Source organism: Talpa occidentalis, unplaced genomic scaffold (assembly GCF_014898055.3).
Source record: "Talpa occidentalis isolate TD23 unplaced genomic scaffold, MPIMG_talOcc4v2.1 talOcc4.2, whole genome shotgun sequence".
Lineage (NCBI taxonomy): Eukaryota > Metazoa > Chordata > Mammalia > Eulipotyphla > Talpidae > Talpa > Talpa occidentalis.
In genome coordinates, this window is record NW_023602073.1 from 64549882 (window position 1) to 64566890 (window position 17009).

Below are 17009 nucleotides of genomic sequence, written 5' to 3' on the forward strand. Positions count from 1 at the left end.
CAGGTGGCAGAGCGTGCTCTCTATTACTGGAACAACGAGTACATCATGAGCCTGATAAGTGACAATGCTGCCCGAGTCCTCCCCATCATGTTCCCTGCACTCTACAGGAACTCCAAGAGCCACTGGAACAAGTAGGGGCTCGGGTGGGCATGGGTGGTAGGGATTTGCTTTTGGGACTTATGAGGGTCTCACCCGGTCACTCAGCAAGTGGGGCTGGTGCCCGCTGCACGCTGATAGGACCTTAAAGAGGCAGAAGCTATCTATGTGAGAGGGCCCCAGCAGAGCAATGGCCTGCACTACATCTTTTCTTGCAGTCAGATATTCTGCAGCTTTGGAGACTTGATTCCATGCTGTGAGAAGCTGGTATGAGCCTCTTAGCGTATGTGCTGAATCCCTGTGTTGTACAGAGGCTTTCCTGCTAAAAGCAGGTGCACTATGGTGTAGATGCAGTCCATCAAGTTGCTGAGGCCATGAGTCGGGGCTGGAGAATGGGTAGGAAGTGGTGGGAAGCAGGTAGGAGGGGTGGGGCAAGGAAGGACTGGTGGACCAATATTTGTAAAGGCCCTAAAATGCCAACCTTAAATCACCTGACTTGGCCAGAGAGATGAGTTTACACTGTGCAGAGGTGTGAAGTGGGGTAGTAAATGAGAAAGCTTTTAGCAGAGATAACCGCCTACGAGACAGCAAGGTGGTGTTCTGGCACTAGGAGCAGGCTCTGGCCTCCTACACCTCATCTTTCTTCTTGGGGCAGGACAATCCATGGACTTATCTACAATGCCCTGAAGCTCTTTATGGAGATGAATCAGAAGCTGTTTGATGATTGCACACAACAGTACAAGGCAGAGAAGCAGAAGTGAGTATCTCTCCACTTGGGGGACTTTCATCTTTCCTCAGCAGCCTCCTTGGCTTCTCTCAAGCCTACCCCCAACCCTGTCTGTGCTCCTTTAGGGGCCGGTTCCGAATGAAGGAAAGAGAAGAGATGTGGCAAAAGATAGAGGAGCTGGCCCGACTTAATCCCCAGGTGAGGTTTTTTTGCTGCCACCCTGAACCAAGGGGCCCATCTTGGGCTTGGGGAGGGTGTGTTTGAGGAGGAACATGAAGCAGGCAGGTTCACAAATTCCCGGTGTGGCACTCACTCATGCGCCTGCCTACTTTCCTTCTCAGTATCCCATGTTCCGAGCACCTCCACCACTGCCTCCTGTGTACTCGATGGAGACAGAGACCCCCACGGCAGAGGACATCCAACTTCTGAAGAGAACAGTGGAGACAGAGGCCGTGCAGGTGGGAGGGCATGGAGGGAGGGGGGGCCAGAAATCAAAGACAGCTCTGGAAGGGAGAGAAGACAGGAGCAGCAGAATCAAATAAGGGGAGGAGACAAAAGAACTGCTTGGAAGTTGGTTGCCACGTCTTGCCTACTCCCTGTCCACACACAGATGCTGAAAGACATGAAGAAGGAGAAAGTGCTGCTTCGGCGGAAGTCAGAGCTGCCCCAGGATGTGTACACCATCAAAGCACTGGAGGCACATAAGCGGGCAGAGGAGTTCCTAACTGCCAGCCAGGAGGCTCTCTGACCCCCTCACCTTCCCACCACAGGGCCACAGCCCATTCAGCCCTGGGACGCTGCCCCGCCCTCCACCCTCTGCTCCCCACTGGCTGAATTGGGGCAAGGCAGTGTCTCTCAAGCTACTCTAGAGAGAGGATGCGGGCATGTGAAGCAGGGACTCCCCCGTCCCTCTTCTCCCTAAAATGTGTTCCTCGCCTCCCTGTGGCTAGTACAGACAGGCTGAGCACTGAGATGCTCAGTATTCAGACAACTTGGGGATGCCTGTCCCCCTCCTGCTCCTAACCCTACGGCTACCTGAGGCTGCTGAGAAATACACAAGGAATACATACGCTCCTCTTCTCTTCCCTTCATCCCCATTTGAACTCTAGGCATCTCCTCTCCCTCCCCTGAGAGGTACATAGGGAGCAGCAGGAGATGATCTTCACCAAAGTTACGTCAAGCCCCACTGGCCCCTGGAATGAGGAGGCCAGCCCCCAACAGCACAAATAGGCCCCCAGCCACAGCAGTGTGCAGGCTGATGGGTTGTATTATTTCCTCTTACCCCCAGCCTGACCAAGACGCCAAGAGGCCAAACGGAGAAAAGTATAACCATGGACAATAGGTGATGGATATTGTAGGGCCCTGACGGACCGGAGAAGGGAATGAACGAACACCTTACCCTGTGCCCCCTCTTTAGTGAGCAGCAGCCCCAGGATCACAGACATAGAAGGGACCACCCTGGGGCTGATTGCTTTCCTGTGCTGTTGGTTCCCAAAGCTAGGAGAAAAGAAGCAGGGAGCGATGCCCCAAGCATGGTTCCCCCCAACACCTATTTATTTCTCTGTGCTGATGCTGGGAAGGCCAGCCCTTACTTGTTCCTTTCAGACACCCTGGATTGGGGCAAGGGGCTGAGGAGGGCCACACCCAGGTTCCAGGGGCACAGGCAGTGCAGCTTTTGGCTGTGTACATAGGGTGCTTTATTCTCCACAGAGTGATACATGCTACGGTGGGTTGGGCTTGGGCCAATGTCCCCATATGTACAGAAATGAATAAAGTGGGTCTCTGAGAAGAAGTCTGATTTGCCTTGATGTGGAAAGGGAGATGGGAGGATGGAGATACATATGACAACCAGGGGTGTGTTCAGTCCTGTGCTGGTTCCGGCCTGGAATGCAGGGAGATAAGGCAGCTCTCAGGGTGGTCACTTCCACGCAGGGGTTGCCTGCCGGGCTTGGAGGGCCTTCTGCACCACATCTTCCCACTGGGCATCTGATATCTCCCGAGCCCAGGCAGGCACCCCTGGCGCAGGCAGGCTTACTCCAGCCATCGTCCTCTTCACCAGCTCTACATGTTCTGAAATCATAGCCAGAGACCAGTCAAAGGATAGAAATAATCGAACCAGCTACCCTCCCGCCGAGTCCTCAGAGGAGCCCATCACTCTCAGGCTAGCACGGTTCATCTAGTTATTTCTTTTTTTTTTTTTTTTTTAAATTGCTGTTAAGTTTTTTTTTTGTTTTTTTTTTAAGATTTATTTATTTGTTTATACATGCACTGGGCACAGTCAGAAGCGCGGGAGGGTGAGAGAATTCACCAGAGCCAGAGTGGGGAGCAGAGCAGGCAGAAGGACCGAAGTACACTGCTGAGGGGAGCAGCGGGCAGCAGGAGAGGTCTGCGCGCCATGCGGGACCCTCCTCCGGTGGTGGCCGGGGAGCAGCCGGGGATCGAACCAGCGCCGCAGAGGCTGCAGGCAGCTTCACAACCCAGCGCTCAACCGCTGCACCACCGGTGAGGCCCATCTAGTTATTTCTAGGCAAACCTGCCAGTCCCTAAGTCTAGCAGATTACCGTTTCACCTGAATTCTTAAATCTGCAAAACCTCAGCTTAAAATTAACTTTTCGGAAAAGGGTGTTCTTCTGTGATTCTGGCTCTTTTAGTCCGTTCCTTTCCTCCGTAATTATTCCAGAATGAAAGACTGATCTGTTATACCTGGGTCCATGGGAATAGAGCTGTGGTTGCTGAATGCTGTAGCTCCCTCTTCATCTTCATCCTCACTCTCTAATGGTGGGTCTGGCAAATGAAGCCCCAGAGCCTGCTGAGCCAGAGAAGATAGTTTAGGGGCAGCCCCTTCAAGGATCCCACCTTCACCTACACAAGAACAGTGCTTCTCTCCACCATACCTGGATCCTATCCTGGATATCAGCAACTACATCTTCTCCATCCCCCACTGGCGCCAGCTCCACCTCTTCTTGTTCAGGATCTTGGTTCAAGGGCTGGTAGGAGTAGCCAGCTGGGCCTGCCCCGTTTTCCTCCTGCTCTTCTTCAGGCTCCTCACTGCTCCAATCCCCAGTGCCTTCTGTAGGGCCTTGTTGCGGCCCTAGTTCCTCAGTGTGATTGGGGAAGATACGCTCAGGGCCCATGGTGTCTCCTCCTAGAACTACTGCTGCCATCCGGGCAGGGGCTGCAAAAACAAGGAGGCAGGACAAGTACTGGATGAAATAAGGTCCCCTCTCAGCCTCTCATTCAGCTCCTCGTAGTGTCTTGCATCTACAAACCACTTCAACGCGCCCAAGCTTCCTGCACTGCACCCCACTCCATCCCAGCCTCTCCAGTGTGGGCCCCCCACCTAAGTATGCTCTTAACTAGCACCAAGGCCCACCCCACTTGCTCCGCCAATTCTTAAACAACAGCCCAACCGGGGCCCAAATGTCACCCCGTCCAGAATCCTGCTCCCCAACCCCCCACGCCTGACTTGGGAACTTCGGGTAGCCAAACAGGCTGCCTCGAGCCAGGCGTACCCGCCCCTTCCCCGCCCCCCCCCCGGGGTCCCCTCTATACCGCCTGACAGCGCCCTTCAGGCCCCAGATGCTTCCCTCCAAGGGCCCCAGCTGCGATGTCTCCCACCCGCCCCCACCGAGTCTCGGCGCCGCGGTCGCCTCGCGCCTCACCCGCTCGGAGCCCGCCGTGGAACCCGCGCCTCCACTTCCGGCCGGGCAGGACGCGCCGGGCTCCCGGCTGCCAGCCCCGCCCGCGCCGCGCCGGACGCCCGAGGCCCGAGGCCCGCCCCTCGCGCCCTCGCCCTCCCCGCGCGGACGGCCAAGGACTACATTACCCGGGAACCCCCACCATTTTTTGACAATCGTCTGCTGACGCGCAGAGCCCCGTGCGGGCCCTGCCCACTCCGCCGCCCCTCACAGCCCCTCCGAGCCCCGCGGACTACAAGTCCCGGGAGGCCCCGGGGACGGCGCCGGGGCACGTGCGCCCGCAGCCCGCCGGAAGGACCGCGGCCGCCGTGTTTATCTCGTTGGGCATCGGGGCGTCAGTTGGCTGCAACGGGTTCCAGCCTGCAGGCAGCGCGAGGAGCCGCGGCCCCGCCCCGGCCCGGCCTGGCAGGTAGCCCGGGAAGGCCTGGGGCGCCGGGAAAATTGGAGGGGCTGGGGACGCCCTTTCCTGGCGTGGGGGGGAGGGGCCTGAGGGATGGGGTGGGGGTGGGGTGGGGGGAGAACCGGGAGCACCGAGGGCGAGGAGCGCGTTCGTGGGGAAGACGGGCCGGGGAGGATGGTGAGGAAGCGGGTGAGCGGGACCTGCTGGCTGGAGGGACGCTGGAAGGACTTGGAAGGCGGCTGGCTTAGGAGGGAGACGGAGCCGAGGAATGAAAGGAAAGGGGAGGGGGTTGGCGGAGGAGGGGTTCGGGGTGCCTGCGAGACGGGGATAGCGTCATGTGTAGGCAGGAGTATCTCTGTCCAAAAGAGGTTAATGAATCTTAGCTTTTCCCCCTGGGGGACGAGGGAAAATGGAGGGCTGCCGAGGTGGAGCTCGGAGTGGTGGGAGAAGGAAAACCGAGAAAACTGCAAAGCTCTCCGGAGATCAAAAAGGGCCAGAAATGGGGATTGAAAATTGCAGGAAGCCAGGGAGGGTGGTAGGTACATGAAGGGAAGAAGTTTGAGATGCGGCAACGGTGGAGGATTGTGGAGACCCAGAGATGAGAGGAGCCCTTGAGCTCTTGGGGGCTTGTTCTCCCTGATCTTGAGTTATCCTTATGGAGGAGAAGCTAAGATTCTCCACCTTTCGATGGAAATGCCTCTGTCTTCCCTGTGAATTCTTTACCTTGACATAGCTGAAAGGGGGGGAGGGGGGTTGTAGAAGGTATAAGGGAAGATGAAGGACTCCCTTGCTTAAGCTTTTCAACCTCCCATCTGTCCCCACAAGGCCTGACCCAAGATCTTTTGGATTGAGGACAGGAGTAATGGATTGAGAGTGGTTTCCCGCTGGGGCTATTTCAGGTTTGGTAGGGTGGCTATTTAAAGCATGGGGTGGGGGGTGGAGGAAGATTGGGTGGGGGTGCTGGCAGGCCAGCTGAAAGCCATGTCTCCTGCAAGGGGCCTCCCTTACATGAGCTTTCTCTGGGCCTGAGGTTCTGCCTGGCTCTTCTCTCTGCCAAGGATAGATAATCCATCCAAAACCCAGCAGGTGCCTGCCAGCGAAGGCAGTGCCAGTTGCAGAAGGGTTTGTCTGACAGAGCCTTCAAATGTACCCATTATCTTTATTTGGCAGGTTGTCTTTGAGAGACCATGATCTCTCTTGCCTGGGTCTTTTTCTTGTTCTGCCCAAGTGCATTTTGGCTTCCCATTGTCTTTCCAAGGCACTCTGCCACCCCTTCCCCCTCCCAGGGACCCAAGTGGGAGAAGAGCTGCTGGAAACAGCTTGTTCTCTACCACAGTAGCAGGCTTGGAGAAGTGGCTAGAGAGAAAACCCCTCCCCCTCACCACCCCCACTCCCTCAACCTCCAGCAGATACATACCTTTCTGGCTTAAAGTTCCTAGTCTTGGCAGCATACCAGGCACAGCTGTCAAAGGAACTCTTCGTGCCTGTGAGGGGCCCTGGGTGACCCTGATGAAAACAGCTCAGCTTGACAAGACCTCCTTATGAGGAGCTAATCATCCATGGTAACATAGGTAACATAGAGATCCGTGCCCTGGATCAGTCCCACCCTGACCTGTATGGGGGGCTGTTCCACTCAAAAAAACTAAAAGCTTTTCTACTTGGAAGCACCCATGCCAGCTTTCAATGGACCGTCTGGGGCTGGCTGAGCTATTAATAGCTCTGAGTATTTTGAGATCCCTCTCCCCACCTTAAAGAGCACAGAGATTCTTAGAGAGGTGGCAGTAAGCAGAGCAGAGCCAGAGAACAGAAGGGAGAGACCAGAAGGCACCAGGCCTGCAAAGGGGGCCTGGAGCTTGTTCCAGGCCAGGGATAGGGTGGAGCCTCCATAAGTAGGGGTGACCATGCTGAGTCCTTGGTCAGCAAATTCTGAGCTGGCATTCAGGTCGGACTGGCCCCACCCTTTGCTGTTGGAGAACACAGGGCCAGCACCAGCTCTCTGACCTCAGGAGCTCCCCTGGGGCAGGGCCAGCCACCTGAGCTGCAGAGGGGTGGTGTGGGAGGGCCATCAGGGTGACACAGGCAAGGGCTGGTCCTGGGCAGAGTCACGTTGGGCCGGGCAAAGACCTTGCCTGAGGCCCGTGGCCCTGATTTGTATGCAGGTAGCAGAGGCAGCAGGCCGTGCCGGGGGGGCATGTTGCTGTAACCAGTGGCCCAGGGGATGTTACGGTGGACAGTGCACCTGGAGGGCGGGCCCCGCAGGGTGAACCATGCTGCAGTGGCTGTTGGGCACCGGGTGTACTCCTTCGGGGGCTACTGCTCTGGTGAAGACTACGAGACGCTACGTCAGATTGATGTGCACATTTTCAATGCAGGTAAGCTGATGCTGGGACCTGCCCTGAGCGTCCACATCAGGGAGGGGAATGGGTGGCTGGCTAGTGAGAGCTGGTGGTGCTCCCTGTGACCAAAGGGATTGGGGAATGGAAGTCTGGTTTGGGAAAAGGTAGACAGCCTGGAGGGAAGTTCCCAGGGCTGAGCAGAGCTGTGCCCACAGTGTCCTTGCGCTGGACAAAGCTGCCCCCGGTGAGGCCCGCTGCCCGCGGGCAGGCTCCTGTGGTACCCTACATGCGTTATGGACATTCAACCGTCCTCATCGATGACACAGTCTTCCTTTGGGGCGGGCGGAATGACACCGAAGGAGCTTGCAATGTGCTTTATGCCTTTGATGTCAGTGAGTATGAGTCTCAGAGAGACTATGTTCTGCCAAATGGTACCTCATGTGGCTGGGAAAGGTATGGGCCGAGGGTGCTGGGAATAGGGCCCCCTGCCCCCCATAGTCTAGGAGGGAATGTCAGAGGTTGCTCACCCGGGCCGTTCTCTTACCTTTTTCAGATACTCACAAGTGGTCCACACCCCGTGTGTCAGGAACAGTTCCTGGGGCCCGGGATGGACATTCGGCTTGCGTTCTGGGCAAGACCATGTACATTTTCGGGGGCTATGAGCAGCTGGTAGGTTTGGGAAGAAACTAGAGCTATAGGGTGGGAATGACAAAGAGGAAGGGGAGTTGAGAGTGCTGGAATGGGAGGCTTTAGCTTGTTTGCATGTTGAGGGGATGGATAGAGGGCCTTGGTGGGAGGTCACTAACCCCCTCTTTTATTCCTCCCTCACTTCCTTTTCCTACTCAGGCGGACTGCTTTTCCAATGATATTCACAAGCTGGACACTAGCACCATGACATGGACCCTTATCTGTACAAAGGTTTGCCATTTCTTCCTCCCAAATCCTCACCCTCGGTTGAAGAAATTATAGGAAGTGCAAACAGTGACAGCAGTTCCCCCTCATCCTCCATGCTCACCCCCCCCCCCAACTTCATCTCTCTCTCTCTCTTGTCCAGGGTAATCCTGCACGCTGGAGGGACTTCCACTCAGCCACAATGCTGGACAGTCTTATGTATGTCTTTGGGGGCCGTGCAGACCGCTTTGGGCCATTCCATTCCAACAATGAGATTTATTGCAACCGCATACGAGTCTTTGACACCAAGACCGAGGCCTGGCTGGACTGTCCATCCACTCCGGTGCTTCCTGAAGGACGCCGGAGCCACTCAGCCTGTAAGTGTCTGGTGTATCCCTTCAGACTCCCCCTTTTTGCTCATTGTCCCCACACTCTTGACGTTCCTCTCTCCTTCCAGTTGGCTACAATGGGGAGCTATACATTTTTGGTGGCTATAACGCAAGGCTGAACCGGCACTTCCATGACCTCTGGAAGTTTAACCCTGGTAAAGAGCTCTGCCTTTAGAGGAGGAAAATAGGAGCATTTGATGGGGGAGGAAAAGAAAAGAGTAATCCTGAGTAGGTGAGGGGTGGGAGACAGAAAGGTTATCTGGATTGGGCAGATATTGAACCTCTGTATAAACTTCTCTTTAGTGTCCTTCACCTGGAAAAAGATTGAACCGAAGGGGAAGGGGCCATGTCCCCGCAGGCGCCAGTGCTGCTGTATTGTTGGTGACAAGATTGTCCTCTTCGGGGGTACCAGGTTCGTAGGAGAGAGGGTGCGCTCAGGAATGGACCTAAGTCTGTGGTTAACATGGGAGGTATTTGAGTGGAGAGTCTCATGGGTCATCTTTGTTCTTTTGCTGCCTGCAGTCCGTCTCCTGAAGAAGGTCTGGGAGACGAATTTGACCTCATAGATCATTCTGACTTACACATTTTGGACTTTAGTAAGTATGCTATTTCCAAAGGCATCACTGAATCCTAGTCTTTGGGTGGCGACATCCAGAACTGGGCTTTAACATCTTCTCCCCCACTCCTTTAAAGGCCCTAGTCTGAAGACCCTGTGCAAACTGGCCGTGATTCAATTTAACCTGGACCAGTCCTGTTTGCCCCACGACATCAGGTATAGCAAGTGGTTGGAAAGATGGGGGATCGGTTTAGAGTGAGTAGGCAGCACAGGCATGACCTGATTAGCTTGCTCTGGCTGGAAAAGATAAAATTTTTTATTCTGTTGGACTTACAGTCTACATGTGGAGAATAAGGTAGAAGGAGATCTAAAACTGTCAACTGGGTAACTTATATGAAAAAGTCCTATTTTTTTTAAAGATTTATTTATTTATGCATACAAGAACTGGGATGTAGGTCAGAGGTGCAATGGGTGAGAGGATTCACCAGAGACCGTGGGGAGCAGAACAGGTGGATCTACTAAAATAAACTGCTGAGGGGAGCAGTGGGCGAGACAGGAGAGGTCTGCTGCACCATGTGGGTCAGCTCCCTGGCCAAGGATCAAACTCATGTTGCAGTAGCCAGTGATAGCTTGATAGTCCTGAGACTTTAACCCCTGCGCCACCAGGGAGGCCCAAAAAAGTCCTGTTTTTAAAATGAAGTTCAGAATTATCACTTCCTGAGATCAGAGCCCATACATTTGTTTTTGTTAACATGCTGAGAAAGTTTGATTAAATCTTAAAACCTAACTGCAAAGTAAAAACAAGCTTAGGAGCCTCTGGATCACATTAGTTATAGAATTGAGAAGTCCTTCCTAGCTACTTCCCTTTGAATTCCATGTCTAAGTCACCGAAAAGTTATTTTGTGTGTAACTCTGCCTTTCTGGATCATTCCGAGATACTTCCCTCTCCTTGTGTCAGTTCGGTTTAACTCTTAGTTGCGGAGGGTCTATGTGTTCAGTGTTTGGTGACCTGGAATGTGCAAGGCTGAATTGATGTATCCCGGGCTAGCTAGGCTTAATACATGCAAGTACCTAATGCCAGGTAGATTGCAGTGAGGCATAAGTGGCATTAGGAGCTACTTGATGAATCTTTGTAGAAAGAATTGTCCAAAACAGAGGGAGAGATTTAATTTTAATATGGTGGAACAAGTGGGGTAGGGAGGAAGGCATTACAAACATGAGAATTGACAATGAAAACAGGCATTCTTGGTGGGATGTGGAGTGACTGGTTGAATCTTAGCACAGGAGGAAAGGTAGGTTGGGAAGTTTACTGAAATGTGTACACAGATGCTTCCCTCCAGGTGTTGGACACAGCAGTATATTTAGAAACATAAACAGAAGTCCTCATGAGCTTGTAGGTGGAGGAGTGGGTGGTACTCTTCTGGTGGTGAGTGAGGCATGACTGTTAAAGCTAGTAGGTAGGGGTATGAGGAAGAGGTGGCTGGGGTAGTTAAGCTTTAGAGGGACTCGTGTTTTATAGCTTTGTTGGAGCAATTCTGGGCTTGAGGGTGAAGCTCCATGTTCTGTCCTTTCTGCTTTTCCTGTTGTCCTTCTAGGTGGGAGCTGAATGCCATGACCACCAACAGCAATATCAGTCGCCCCATCGTCTCCTCCCACGGATAGGAGGACATTTCTGCCACTTCCCCTCCTGAGCCTGCTGTTGTCTTCACTGCCCCTACCCATCTCTCACCTGCCTGCCCCTTTGGATACTGGACTCGATATACCTCCATGTGGAGTTGTTGGACTAGAGGTGTCTTCTGTGCTGTGAACTCAGTGGGGAGCTATGGGGGGCGGGGGCAAGGTCCCTCCCCGCCCCGTGGGCCAAGGGCCCCTTCCCCTTGGTGCTTTGTCCCATTCACCTCCCTCCACTGCTCCTGGGTCTCTGTTCTGCCTCAGACCAGCCACTCTGCTGGGAAGTGAAGAGAGTGGGGGAAAAGGGAGAAGCAAGCGGTGTCTGAGCCACAGGAGCTTCCCCCACCACCACCTTATTTCCACCCCCTCCCCTTGCTTGAGCCACAGGCATTGGTTAGGAGCTGAGGAGCTGCAGCTGTTGGCATGAAACCTTATTCCCTCCCTGACCTGGGAGGCGAGGACCAGCAGATAACCCCACCCCGCCCTGAGCTGTTGCTGTACCCTGTCGCTCTCAGCCAGCTCAGATTTTATAAAAATGAATCAGAAACTTATTAACGTGTGGTCTGGTTTTGTGGAGTGGGGTGGGGGCGGAGACGTCTGCAAGCGGGCAGGGTGCTGAGAAGGGGTGCCCCTGAGGCTCTGGCTTCTCAACCGAGAGCATTAAGAAACCAAATGCGGCCCCGGCCTGTGCCGGGTTTCTCTTAGACCCGGACGCAGCGCCATGAAAAGGGGGCGTTTTCCGCTCTTTCGTCAAGTTGTGAGGCCCGAGCGCCAAGGCCGCCGGAAGGGGCGGGGCCCGCGCCGGAAGTGGCGCCATTTGTCCTCGAGCAGCCACGCGAGCCGATGCCGAAAGCGAGCCCCCGCGCCGGGGCGGCCGCCAGGTCTCCCCGCGGGGCACGGGGCGGCAGGGACGATGGCGCGGGCCCGGACCTGCGGCAGGGTGAGGACACGGAGGCGGGCGAGGGCCATCGTGAGCGCGGCGGACGGAGAGCGCACCGTGTGCGGCCGGCGCCGAGCCAGAGACGCAGCTCGCGCGTGACGCCAGCCTCCCAGAGCCGGGCGGACGCCGGACGCGGCGGCGCCCTGGAAAGGGGGGTGTGCGAGGGGCGCTGGCTGTGCTGTTAGGACGTCCCGAGCGGTTTCTCAAAGAGAGGATGGAGGTTTTCCGCAGGGAGCAAACATGTGCAGAAATAGCTCGGAAAGGGCATGGGCTGCTGGGGAAGGGCCCCGCAAACATTTATGGAGCATCTTGCTTGTAAACAAGCACAGGTGCTGGAGAGAGGGTGGTAAATAAAGCATTCAAAACCTGCCCTCGTGGAGCCTGCCTTTCGGAGACAGTACTGGTCTAGGTCATTTGGGTGCTCTCAGACCATTATGAAGCCTAAGGCTTTTACTCACAGCAAGGTGAAAGCCTTTGGAGAATTTTGAGTTCTAGGATAGCACAATCTGAAGTATGTGTGTGTGTTTGTAGGAGAAGAGATGATACAATCAGATTGCATTTTAGATGCCGCCAGTTGAAGTGGGGAGCATGGCTTTGGGGGAGTGAGATTTGTGGTGGGGCAACCAGTTAGGAAGTGCGAGCACTGCCTGAGAGGTGCTGACAGTATGAACTGGAACATTGACAATGGTACTAAGCAGGGAAAACAGAGGCTCTGGAGAACCCTCTTCAAAGAGGGTGGAGGGGCTTTCCTGGTGGCACAAGGAGTTAAGTCTTAACACTATCAAGTTAGCAGCAGCCACTGCAGTAGAAGTTCGATCCCTGGCAGGGGAACTGACCCACATGGAGCAGCAGACCTCTCCTGTCTCACCCGCTCCTCCCGTCAGCAGTGTATTTCAGTCAGTTCGCCTGTTCTGCTCCCCACTTTGTTTCTGATGAATACTTTTACCACCAGCACCTACCCCCTCAACACATACACACACCTACACACCTCCGGTCTACACCCCAGTTCTTGTATGCATAAATAAGTCTTAAAAAAAAAAAAAAGAGGGGGGGTGTCTGGAAAACAAGGGTACTGTGGCTTATTCTAACTCTGACCTTACATATACACCCACCTTAGCAAGGTGAGGCCTCAGGTAGCTGGAACAGCTAGGGATTTCTTTGGCAGCATAGCACCATTATAGCCTGTGCTGTCTGGGACTTGTGACTAGTCTGATATTGGAAAGGATAACTTACTCAAGGAGTATCTTTGTATCAGTGGGAAATGCTGAGCTGAGTTGTGCTCCTCCACCACCCTTCCACAGACACATCAGACATGTCATTTGAGGAGCTGTTGGAATTACAGCATCAAGTGGAGACTAAGGCATACAAACAATTGGCAACTGGAAACAGCAAGAAGAAGCAAGGTTCTAGACCACCTGTCCAAAGTGCATGTGTTGCAGATAAGCACAGGTGAGAAGCAAGACCTTGAGGGGCGCTCTGCTTTCTTGGGTGGCAGGTGGGAGACCTTTAACCAAGACTGGAATCCCTTTGACCTTTAATTTCTCCATAGGCCACTGGAAATGTCAGCCAAGGTCCGGGTGCCATTTTTGCGTCAAGTTGTCCCCATCAGTAAGAAGGTGAGGAAGAGGCAGAAAGTACTTTCTCAGTGAAAGGAGACTGAACAGTTGTTTCATATTCTCTTCGTCCTCTTCAAAGGTAGCTCGGGACCCCCGCTTTGATGATTTATCAGGGGAATATAATCCTGAGGTATTTGACAAAACATATCAATTCCTGGATGACATCCGAGCTAAAGAGAAAGAGGTATGCAGCATGATACTGACTCATAGGGGCTTTGGGGGTAGGCAAAAAAGAAATTAGGGCACAGATTGGCAGGGAGAGGAGAGTAGGAAGCAGAGTGATGGGCAAACTCTTACGTTCAAATCCTGACTCTCAGTTTACTGTGTGACCATTGGCAAATAAACCTCTCTTGGTTTTCTAATCATAAAAAGAGATATTGCTCATTTATAGTGTCATTGAATTAATATCTATGAACCTGTTAGAAGGTTGTGCTTAGCACAGAATCTCAGCTGACATTAACCATCATTCATTTTCCAATGTGGAGCTTGTGAAAAAACAATTGAAGAAGCACCGTTCAGGTGAGAAGCATGAGAAACTGCAGCAGCTTCTTCAGCGAATGGTGAGTAGATAAGAACTGTGGGTGGGGTGATTCAGTCCTTTCTATTCACGCACTTCATCCTTTCTCACCTTTGCACCTCAGGAGCAGCAGGAATCCACACAGCAGGAACGAAAGCGACAGCAGGAGCTGCGCCTGGCCCTGAAGCAGGAGCGGCGGGCTCAGGCCCAGCAGGGCCATCGGCCATACTTCTTGAAGAAATGTGAGTGGGGCACAACTGTTACAGGCTGGTTACAGGGAAAGGAGTTTGGTGAACATAGTAGCAGGATACTGGGTTGGGGGTCCATGAGCTCCCTAAAGAAGGCATGAAGTCTAGATCTCACAGTAAATTGGAGGAAACTTTTTTTTTTATTCCTGTCTTTTTTTTAAAAAAAAAGACTTATTTAAGCATACAAGAACTGGGTGCAGGCCAGAGGTGTGGGGGTGAAAGGACTCACCAGAGACAGCGTGGGGAGCAGAACAGGCAGACTGACTGAAAATCACTGCTGAGGGGAGCAGCGGGTGAGACAGGTCTGCTGCACCATGTGGGTCACCTCCCTGGCCGGCAATTGAACTTGTGCTGCAGTGCCTGTGGATAGCTTCGTAGTGCTGCGACATAACCCCTTGCACCACCAGGGAGGCCCTCCCATCTTTTTTTTTTTTAATCAAATGTTATTGATATACCTTTCATTTTCATGACTGTATGGTTTTGGGATATAGTGATTCTTAAATCCTTAATAAGATGATGAGCACGAAGCGTCACTTTTATCTCTTGCCCCCTCCTGCCCACATGCTAGGCCTGGCACACAGATGGTGCTCACAGTTGGTTGAACTGAGAAAGAGTGGACACAGAAAATGTCTTGCTTACATGCATCAGTGAACTCCAAACAACACTGCCCCAGCATAGTGGCTGAAAATTACTGATCTGGGAAAGGGAAAGAGAGGGGCCTCCTCCTTTGCTTACCAGCCTTCTTTATTTTTCCCTGTCGTCTAGCTGAGCAGCGCCAGTTGGCCCTAGCTGAGAAGTTCAAGGAGCTGAAACGCAGCAAGAAGCTAGAGAGCTTCTTGAGTCGAAAAAGGCGCCGGAATGCAGGCAAGGACAGAAGACATCTTCCTTTGAGCAAAGAATAATACAGAATTTCTTCAGCTTGGCCACTGCCACAATGAAAAATGGATCTGTGGGGACAAACATGGGCTTGGTCTGTTTTAGTTCTTTCCCATTCGGGGCAAAGGAGCACAGCTGCCCTGGAGCGAGGTTGGCTCAGAGAAGACCAGCAGGTTCTTGGATCGCCCCTAGGACTGGATAAGAAGAGCTGCTTAGCCTTCTGCCATGTCAGTGCCTCTGCTTGGCTCTGGTCATCATGTTCTCATACCCTCTCCCATCTTGTCTTAAACCAAGGAAAAGGGCAGGGAGTGCCTATAAAGCCAGTCAAGACCATGGAGTCTGTCCATGGTGCCCAAGGCTGGGACTTACTATATAAGAACCAGTTCATAAACATTATTTTCACTTTATCTCTTTTGCTCTGCTTTCTTGGGAAGGGAAGGGTTTTTGGGTAGCCTAACTCTTTTTAGTGGGCCATGTGAGTAGGCAGCAAAACCTAAGATTCCTGCAAAGTGTAAAGTCAGATCAGAGACCTATTTAAACCCAAACAGATGACAGTAAACCAACTCCACAACTCACCTGCTTAGCTTTGGTTTTGGATGTAAGGGTGGTTGAAGGTGGGCATAAAAGAACTTCCCCATCTAGGCAAAAGAAGCAGCAGCTCTCCTGCCTGCCTGTGGCTGTGCAAATGTTCGTCTTCACAAAACTGGCCCTTTGCAGCAGCAGCAGCTCTTTCAGCCTACTCTATATGCAAGCATTTCCTTTTCCTAATAAACCTGCCCTTTTAAAATGTTAAAAAAAAAAAAAAAAAAAAAGCCAAAAACTTCCCCATAGCTGGCACACTAGCTCTCAATTCTGTTTGGGTCTAGAATTCACAATAACCAAACTGTTAATTCTTTTTTTTTTTTTTAAAAGATTTATTTATGCATGCAAGAGCGAGAGCTTGGGTACAGGCCAGAGGTGCGGGGCCGAGGGGTGGGGTGGGGGGCGGTGTGGAGGGTGAGAGGATTCACCAGAGACAAAGTGGAAAACAACAGATTGACCAAAATACACTGCTGAGGGGAAGAGCAGGCAAGACAGGAGAGATCTGCTGTGCCGGGTGGGTAGCTCCCTGGCCCACTGGCCAGCCAGGATCAGCTGGGGATCAAACTCCTGCTGCAGCGGCTGCGGATGGCTTCACAATTCTGTGCTTAACCCCTTGTGCCAGTAGGGAGGCCATAATATTTTTTCAAAGATTTCTTTTATTGGGCCTCCCTGGTGGCACAGGGGTTAAAGTTTCAGCTCTGTCAAGCTATCCCCAGCCACTACAGAAGGAATTTGATCCCTGGCCAGGGAACTAACCCACATGGCACAACAGACTACTCCTGTCTATCCACCTGCTCCCCTCAGCAGTGAGTTTCAGTGGATCCCCCTGTTGTGCTCCCTACTCTGTGTACTCTGTGTCTGGTGAATCCTCCCACTGTTATTATGAATTATAGACCTAAACAGAATTGAGAGCTAGTTGTGCTAGCTGTTGCAAAGTTTTTGGGTTTTTTTTTAATTTATTTTTACAGGGCCCCCCCGGTGGCACAGCGGTTGAGCTCTGGGTTGTGGGGCTGCCCGCGGCCTCTGCAGCACCAGTTCGATCCCTGGATGCTCCCCGGCCACTGGAGGAGGGTCCCACATGGCGTGCGGACCTCTCCTGCCGCCCGCTGCTCCCCTCAGCAGTGTACTTTGGTCCTTCTGCCTGCTCTGCTCCCCGCTCTGGCTCTGGTGAATTCTCTCACCTTCCCGCGCTTCTGACTGTACCCAGTGCTTGTATAAGTAAATAAATAAATCTTTAAAAAAAAAAAATGTATTTTTACAGAGCAGGAAGCAGAACAGGCAGATGACAGAAATACACTGCTGAGGGGAGCAGCGGGCGAGACAGGAGGCCTGCCGCGCCATGTGGGATTCTCGCTGGCCAACCAGGATTGAACCCACACTGCAGAGGCTGCGGACAGCTTCACAGCACGGCACTCAAGCAGCTTCGCCACTGGGGGGGGGGGGGCCCTCAGCAGTGTATTTCAGTC

The 17009-nt window shown here is 53.1% G+C and overlaps 3 protein-coding genes across 8 annotated transcripts in view; 2 read left to right on the forward strand and 1 right to left on the reverse strand.

Moving 5' to 3' along the window:
* Nucleotides 1-2637, forward strand: part of PPP2R5D (protein phosphatase 2 regulatory subunit B'delta) — a 22987-nt gene extending 20350 nt beyond the window's left edge. Inside the window, exons 12-16 of the mRNA XM_037519734.1 lie at nt 4-131; nt 752-853; nt 949-1021; nt 1165-1281; nt 1434-2637. Coding sequence (XP_037375631.1) covers nt 4-131; nt 752-853; nt 949-1021; nt 1165-1281; nt 1434-1571 — 558 coding nt within the window. The 3' untranslated portion in view covers nt 1572-2637. The remainder of the gene's footprint in view (nt 1-3; nt 132-751; nt 854-948; nt 1022-1164; nt 1282-1433) is intronic.
* On the reverse strand, nt 2504-6393 carry MEA1 (male-enhanced antigen 1). 5 transcript variants are annotated; one of them, XM_037519737.2, is made up of 4 exons: nt 6339-6393; nt 3718-3998; nt 3527-3632; nt 2504-2893 (listed from the first exon to the last, which is right to left on the reverse strand). In XM_037519737.2, exons 1-4 carry the CDS (start codon nt 6370-6372, stop codon nt 2742-2744), a joined length of 573 nt encoding a protein of 190 aa, XP_037375634.2. In that variant the 5' UTR covers nt 6373-6393; the 3' UTR covers nt 2504-2741. The 5 variants fall into 5 exon arrangements, with proteins under 5 accessions (XP_037375634.2, XP_054554790.1, XP_037375635.1 ...); XM_054698815.1 differs by having other exon boundaries at nt 3527-3629; nt 6339-6389; XM_037519738.2 differs by lacking the exon at nt 6339-6393 and adding an exon at nt 4486-4543.
* KLHDC3 (kelch domain containing 3) lies at nt 4831-15658 on the forward strand. 2 transcript variants are annotated; one of them, XM_037519736.2, is made up of 15 exons: nt 4831-4930; nt 7081-7293; nt 7473-7649; nt 7811-7926; nt 8104-8175; nt 8312-8525; nt 8606-8692; nt 8841-8949; nt 9060-9133; nt 13006-13153; nt 13254-13320; nt 13400-13504; nt 13806-13880; nt 13962-14079; nt 14851-15658. In XM_037519736.2, the coding sequence occupies exons 2-15, from the start codon at nt 7140-7142 to the stop codon at nt 14985-14987; spliced, it is 1653 nt and encodes a 550-aa protein (XP_037375633.1). In that variant the 5' UTR covers nt 4831-4930; nt 7081-7139; the 3' UTR covers nt 14988-15658. The 2 variants fall into 2 exon arrangements, with proteins under 2 accessions (XP_037375633.1, XP_037375632.1); XM_037519735.2 differs by lacking the exons at nt 13006-13153; nt 13254-13320; nt 13400-13504; ... (1 more) ...; nt 13962-14079; nt 14851-15658 and adding exons at nt 9231-9309; nt 10689-11313.
* The last annotated feature ends 1351 nt before the right edge of the window (nt 15659-17009 follow it).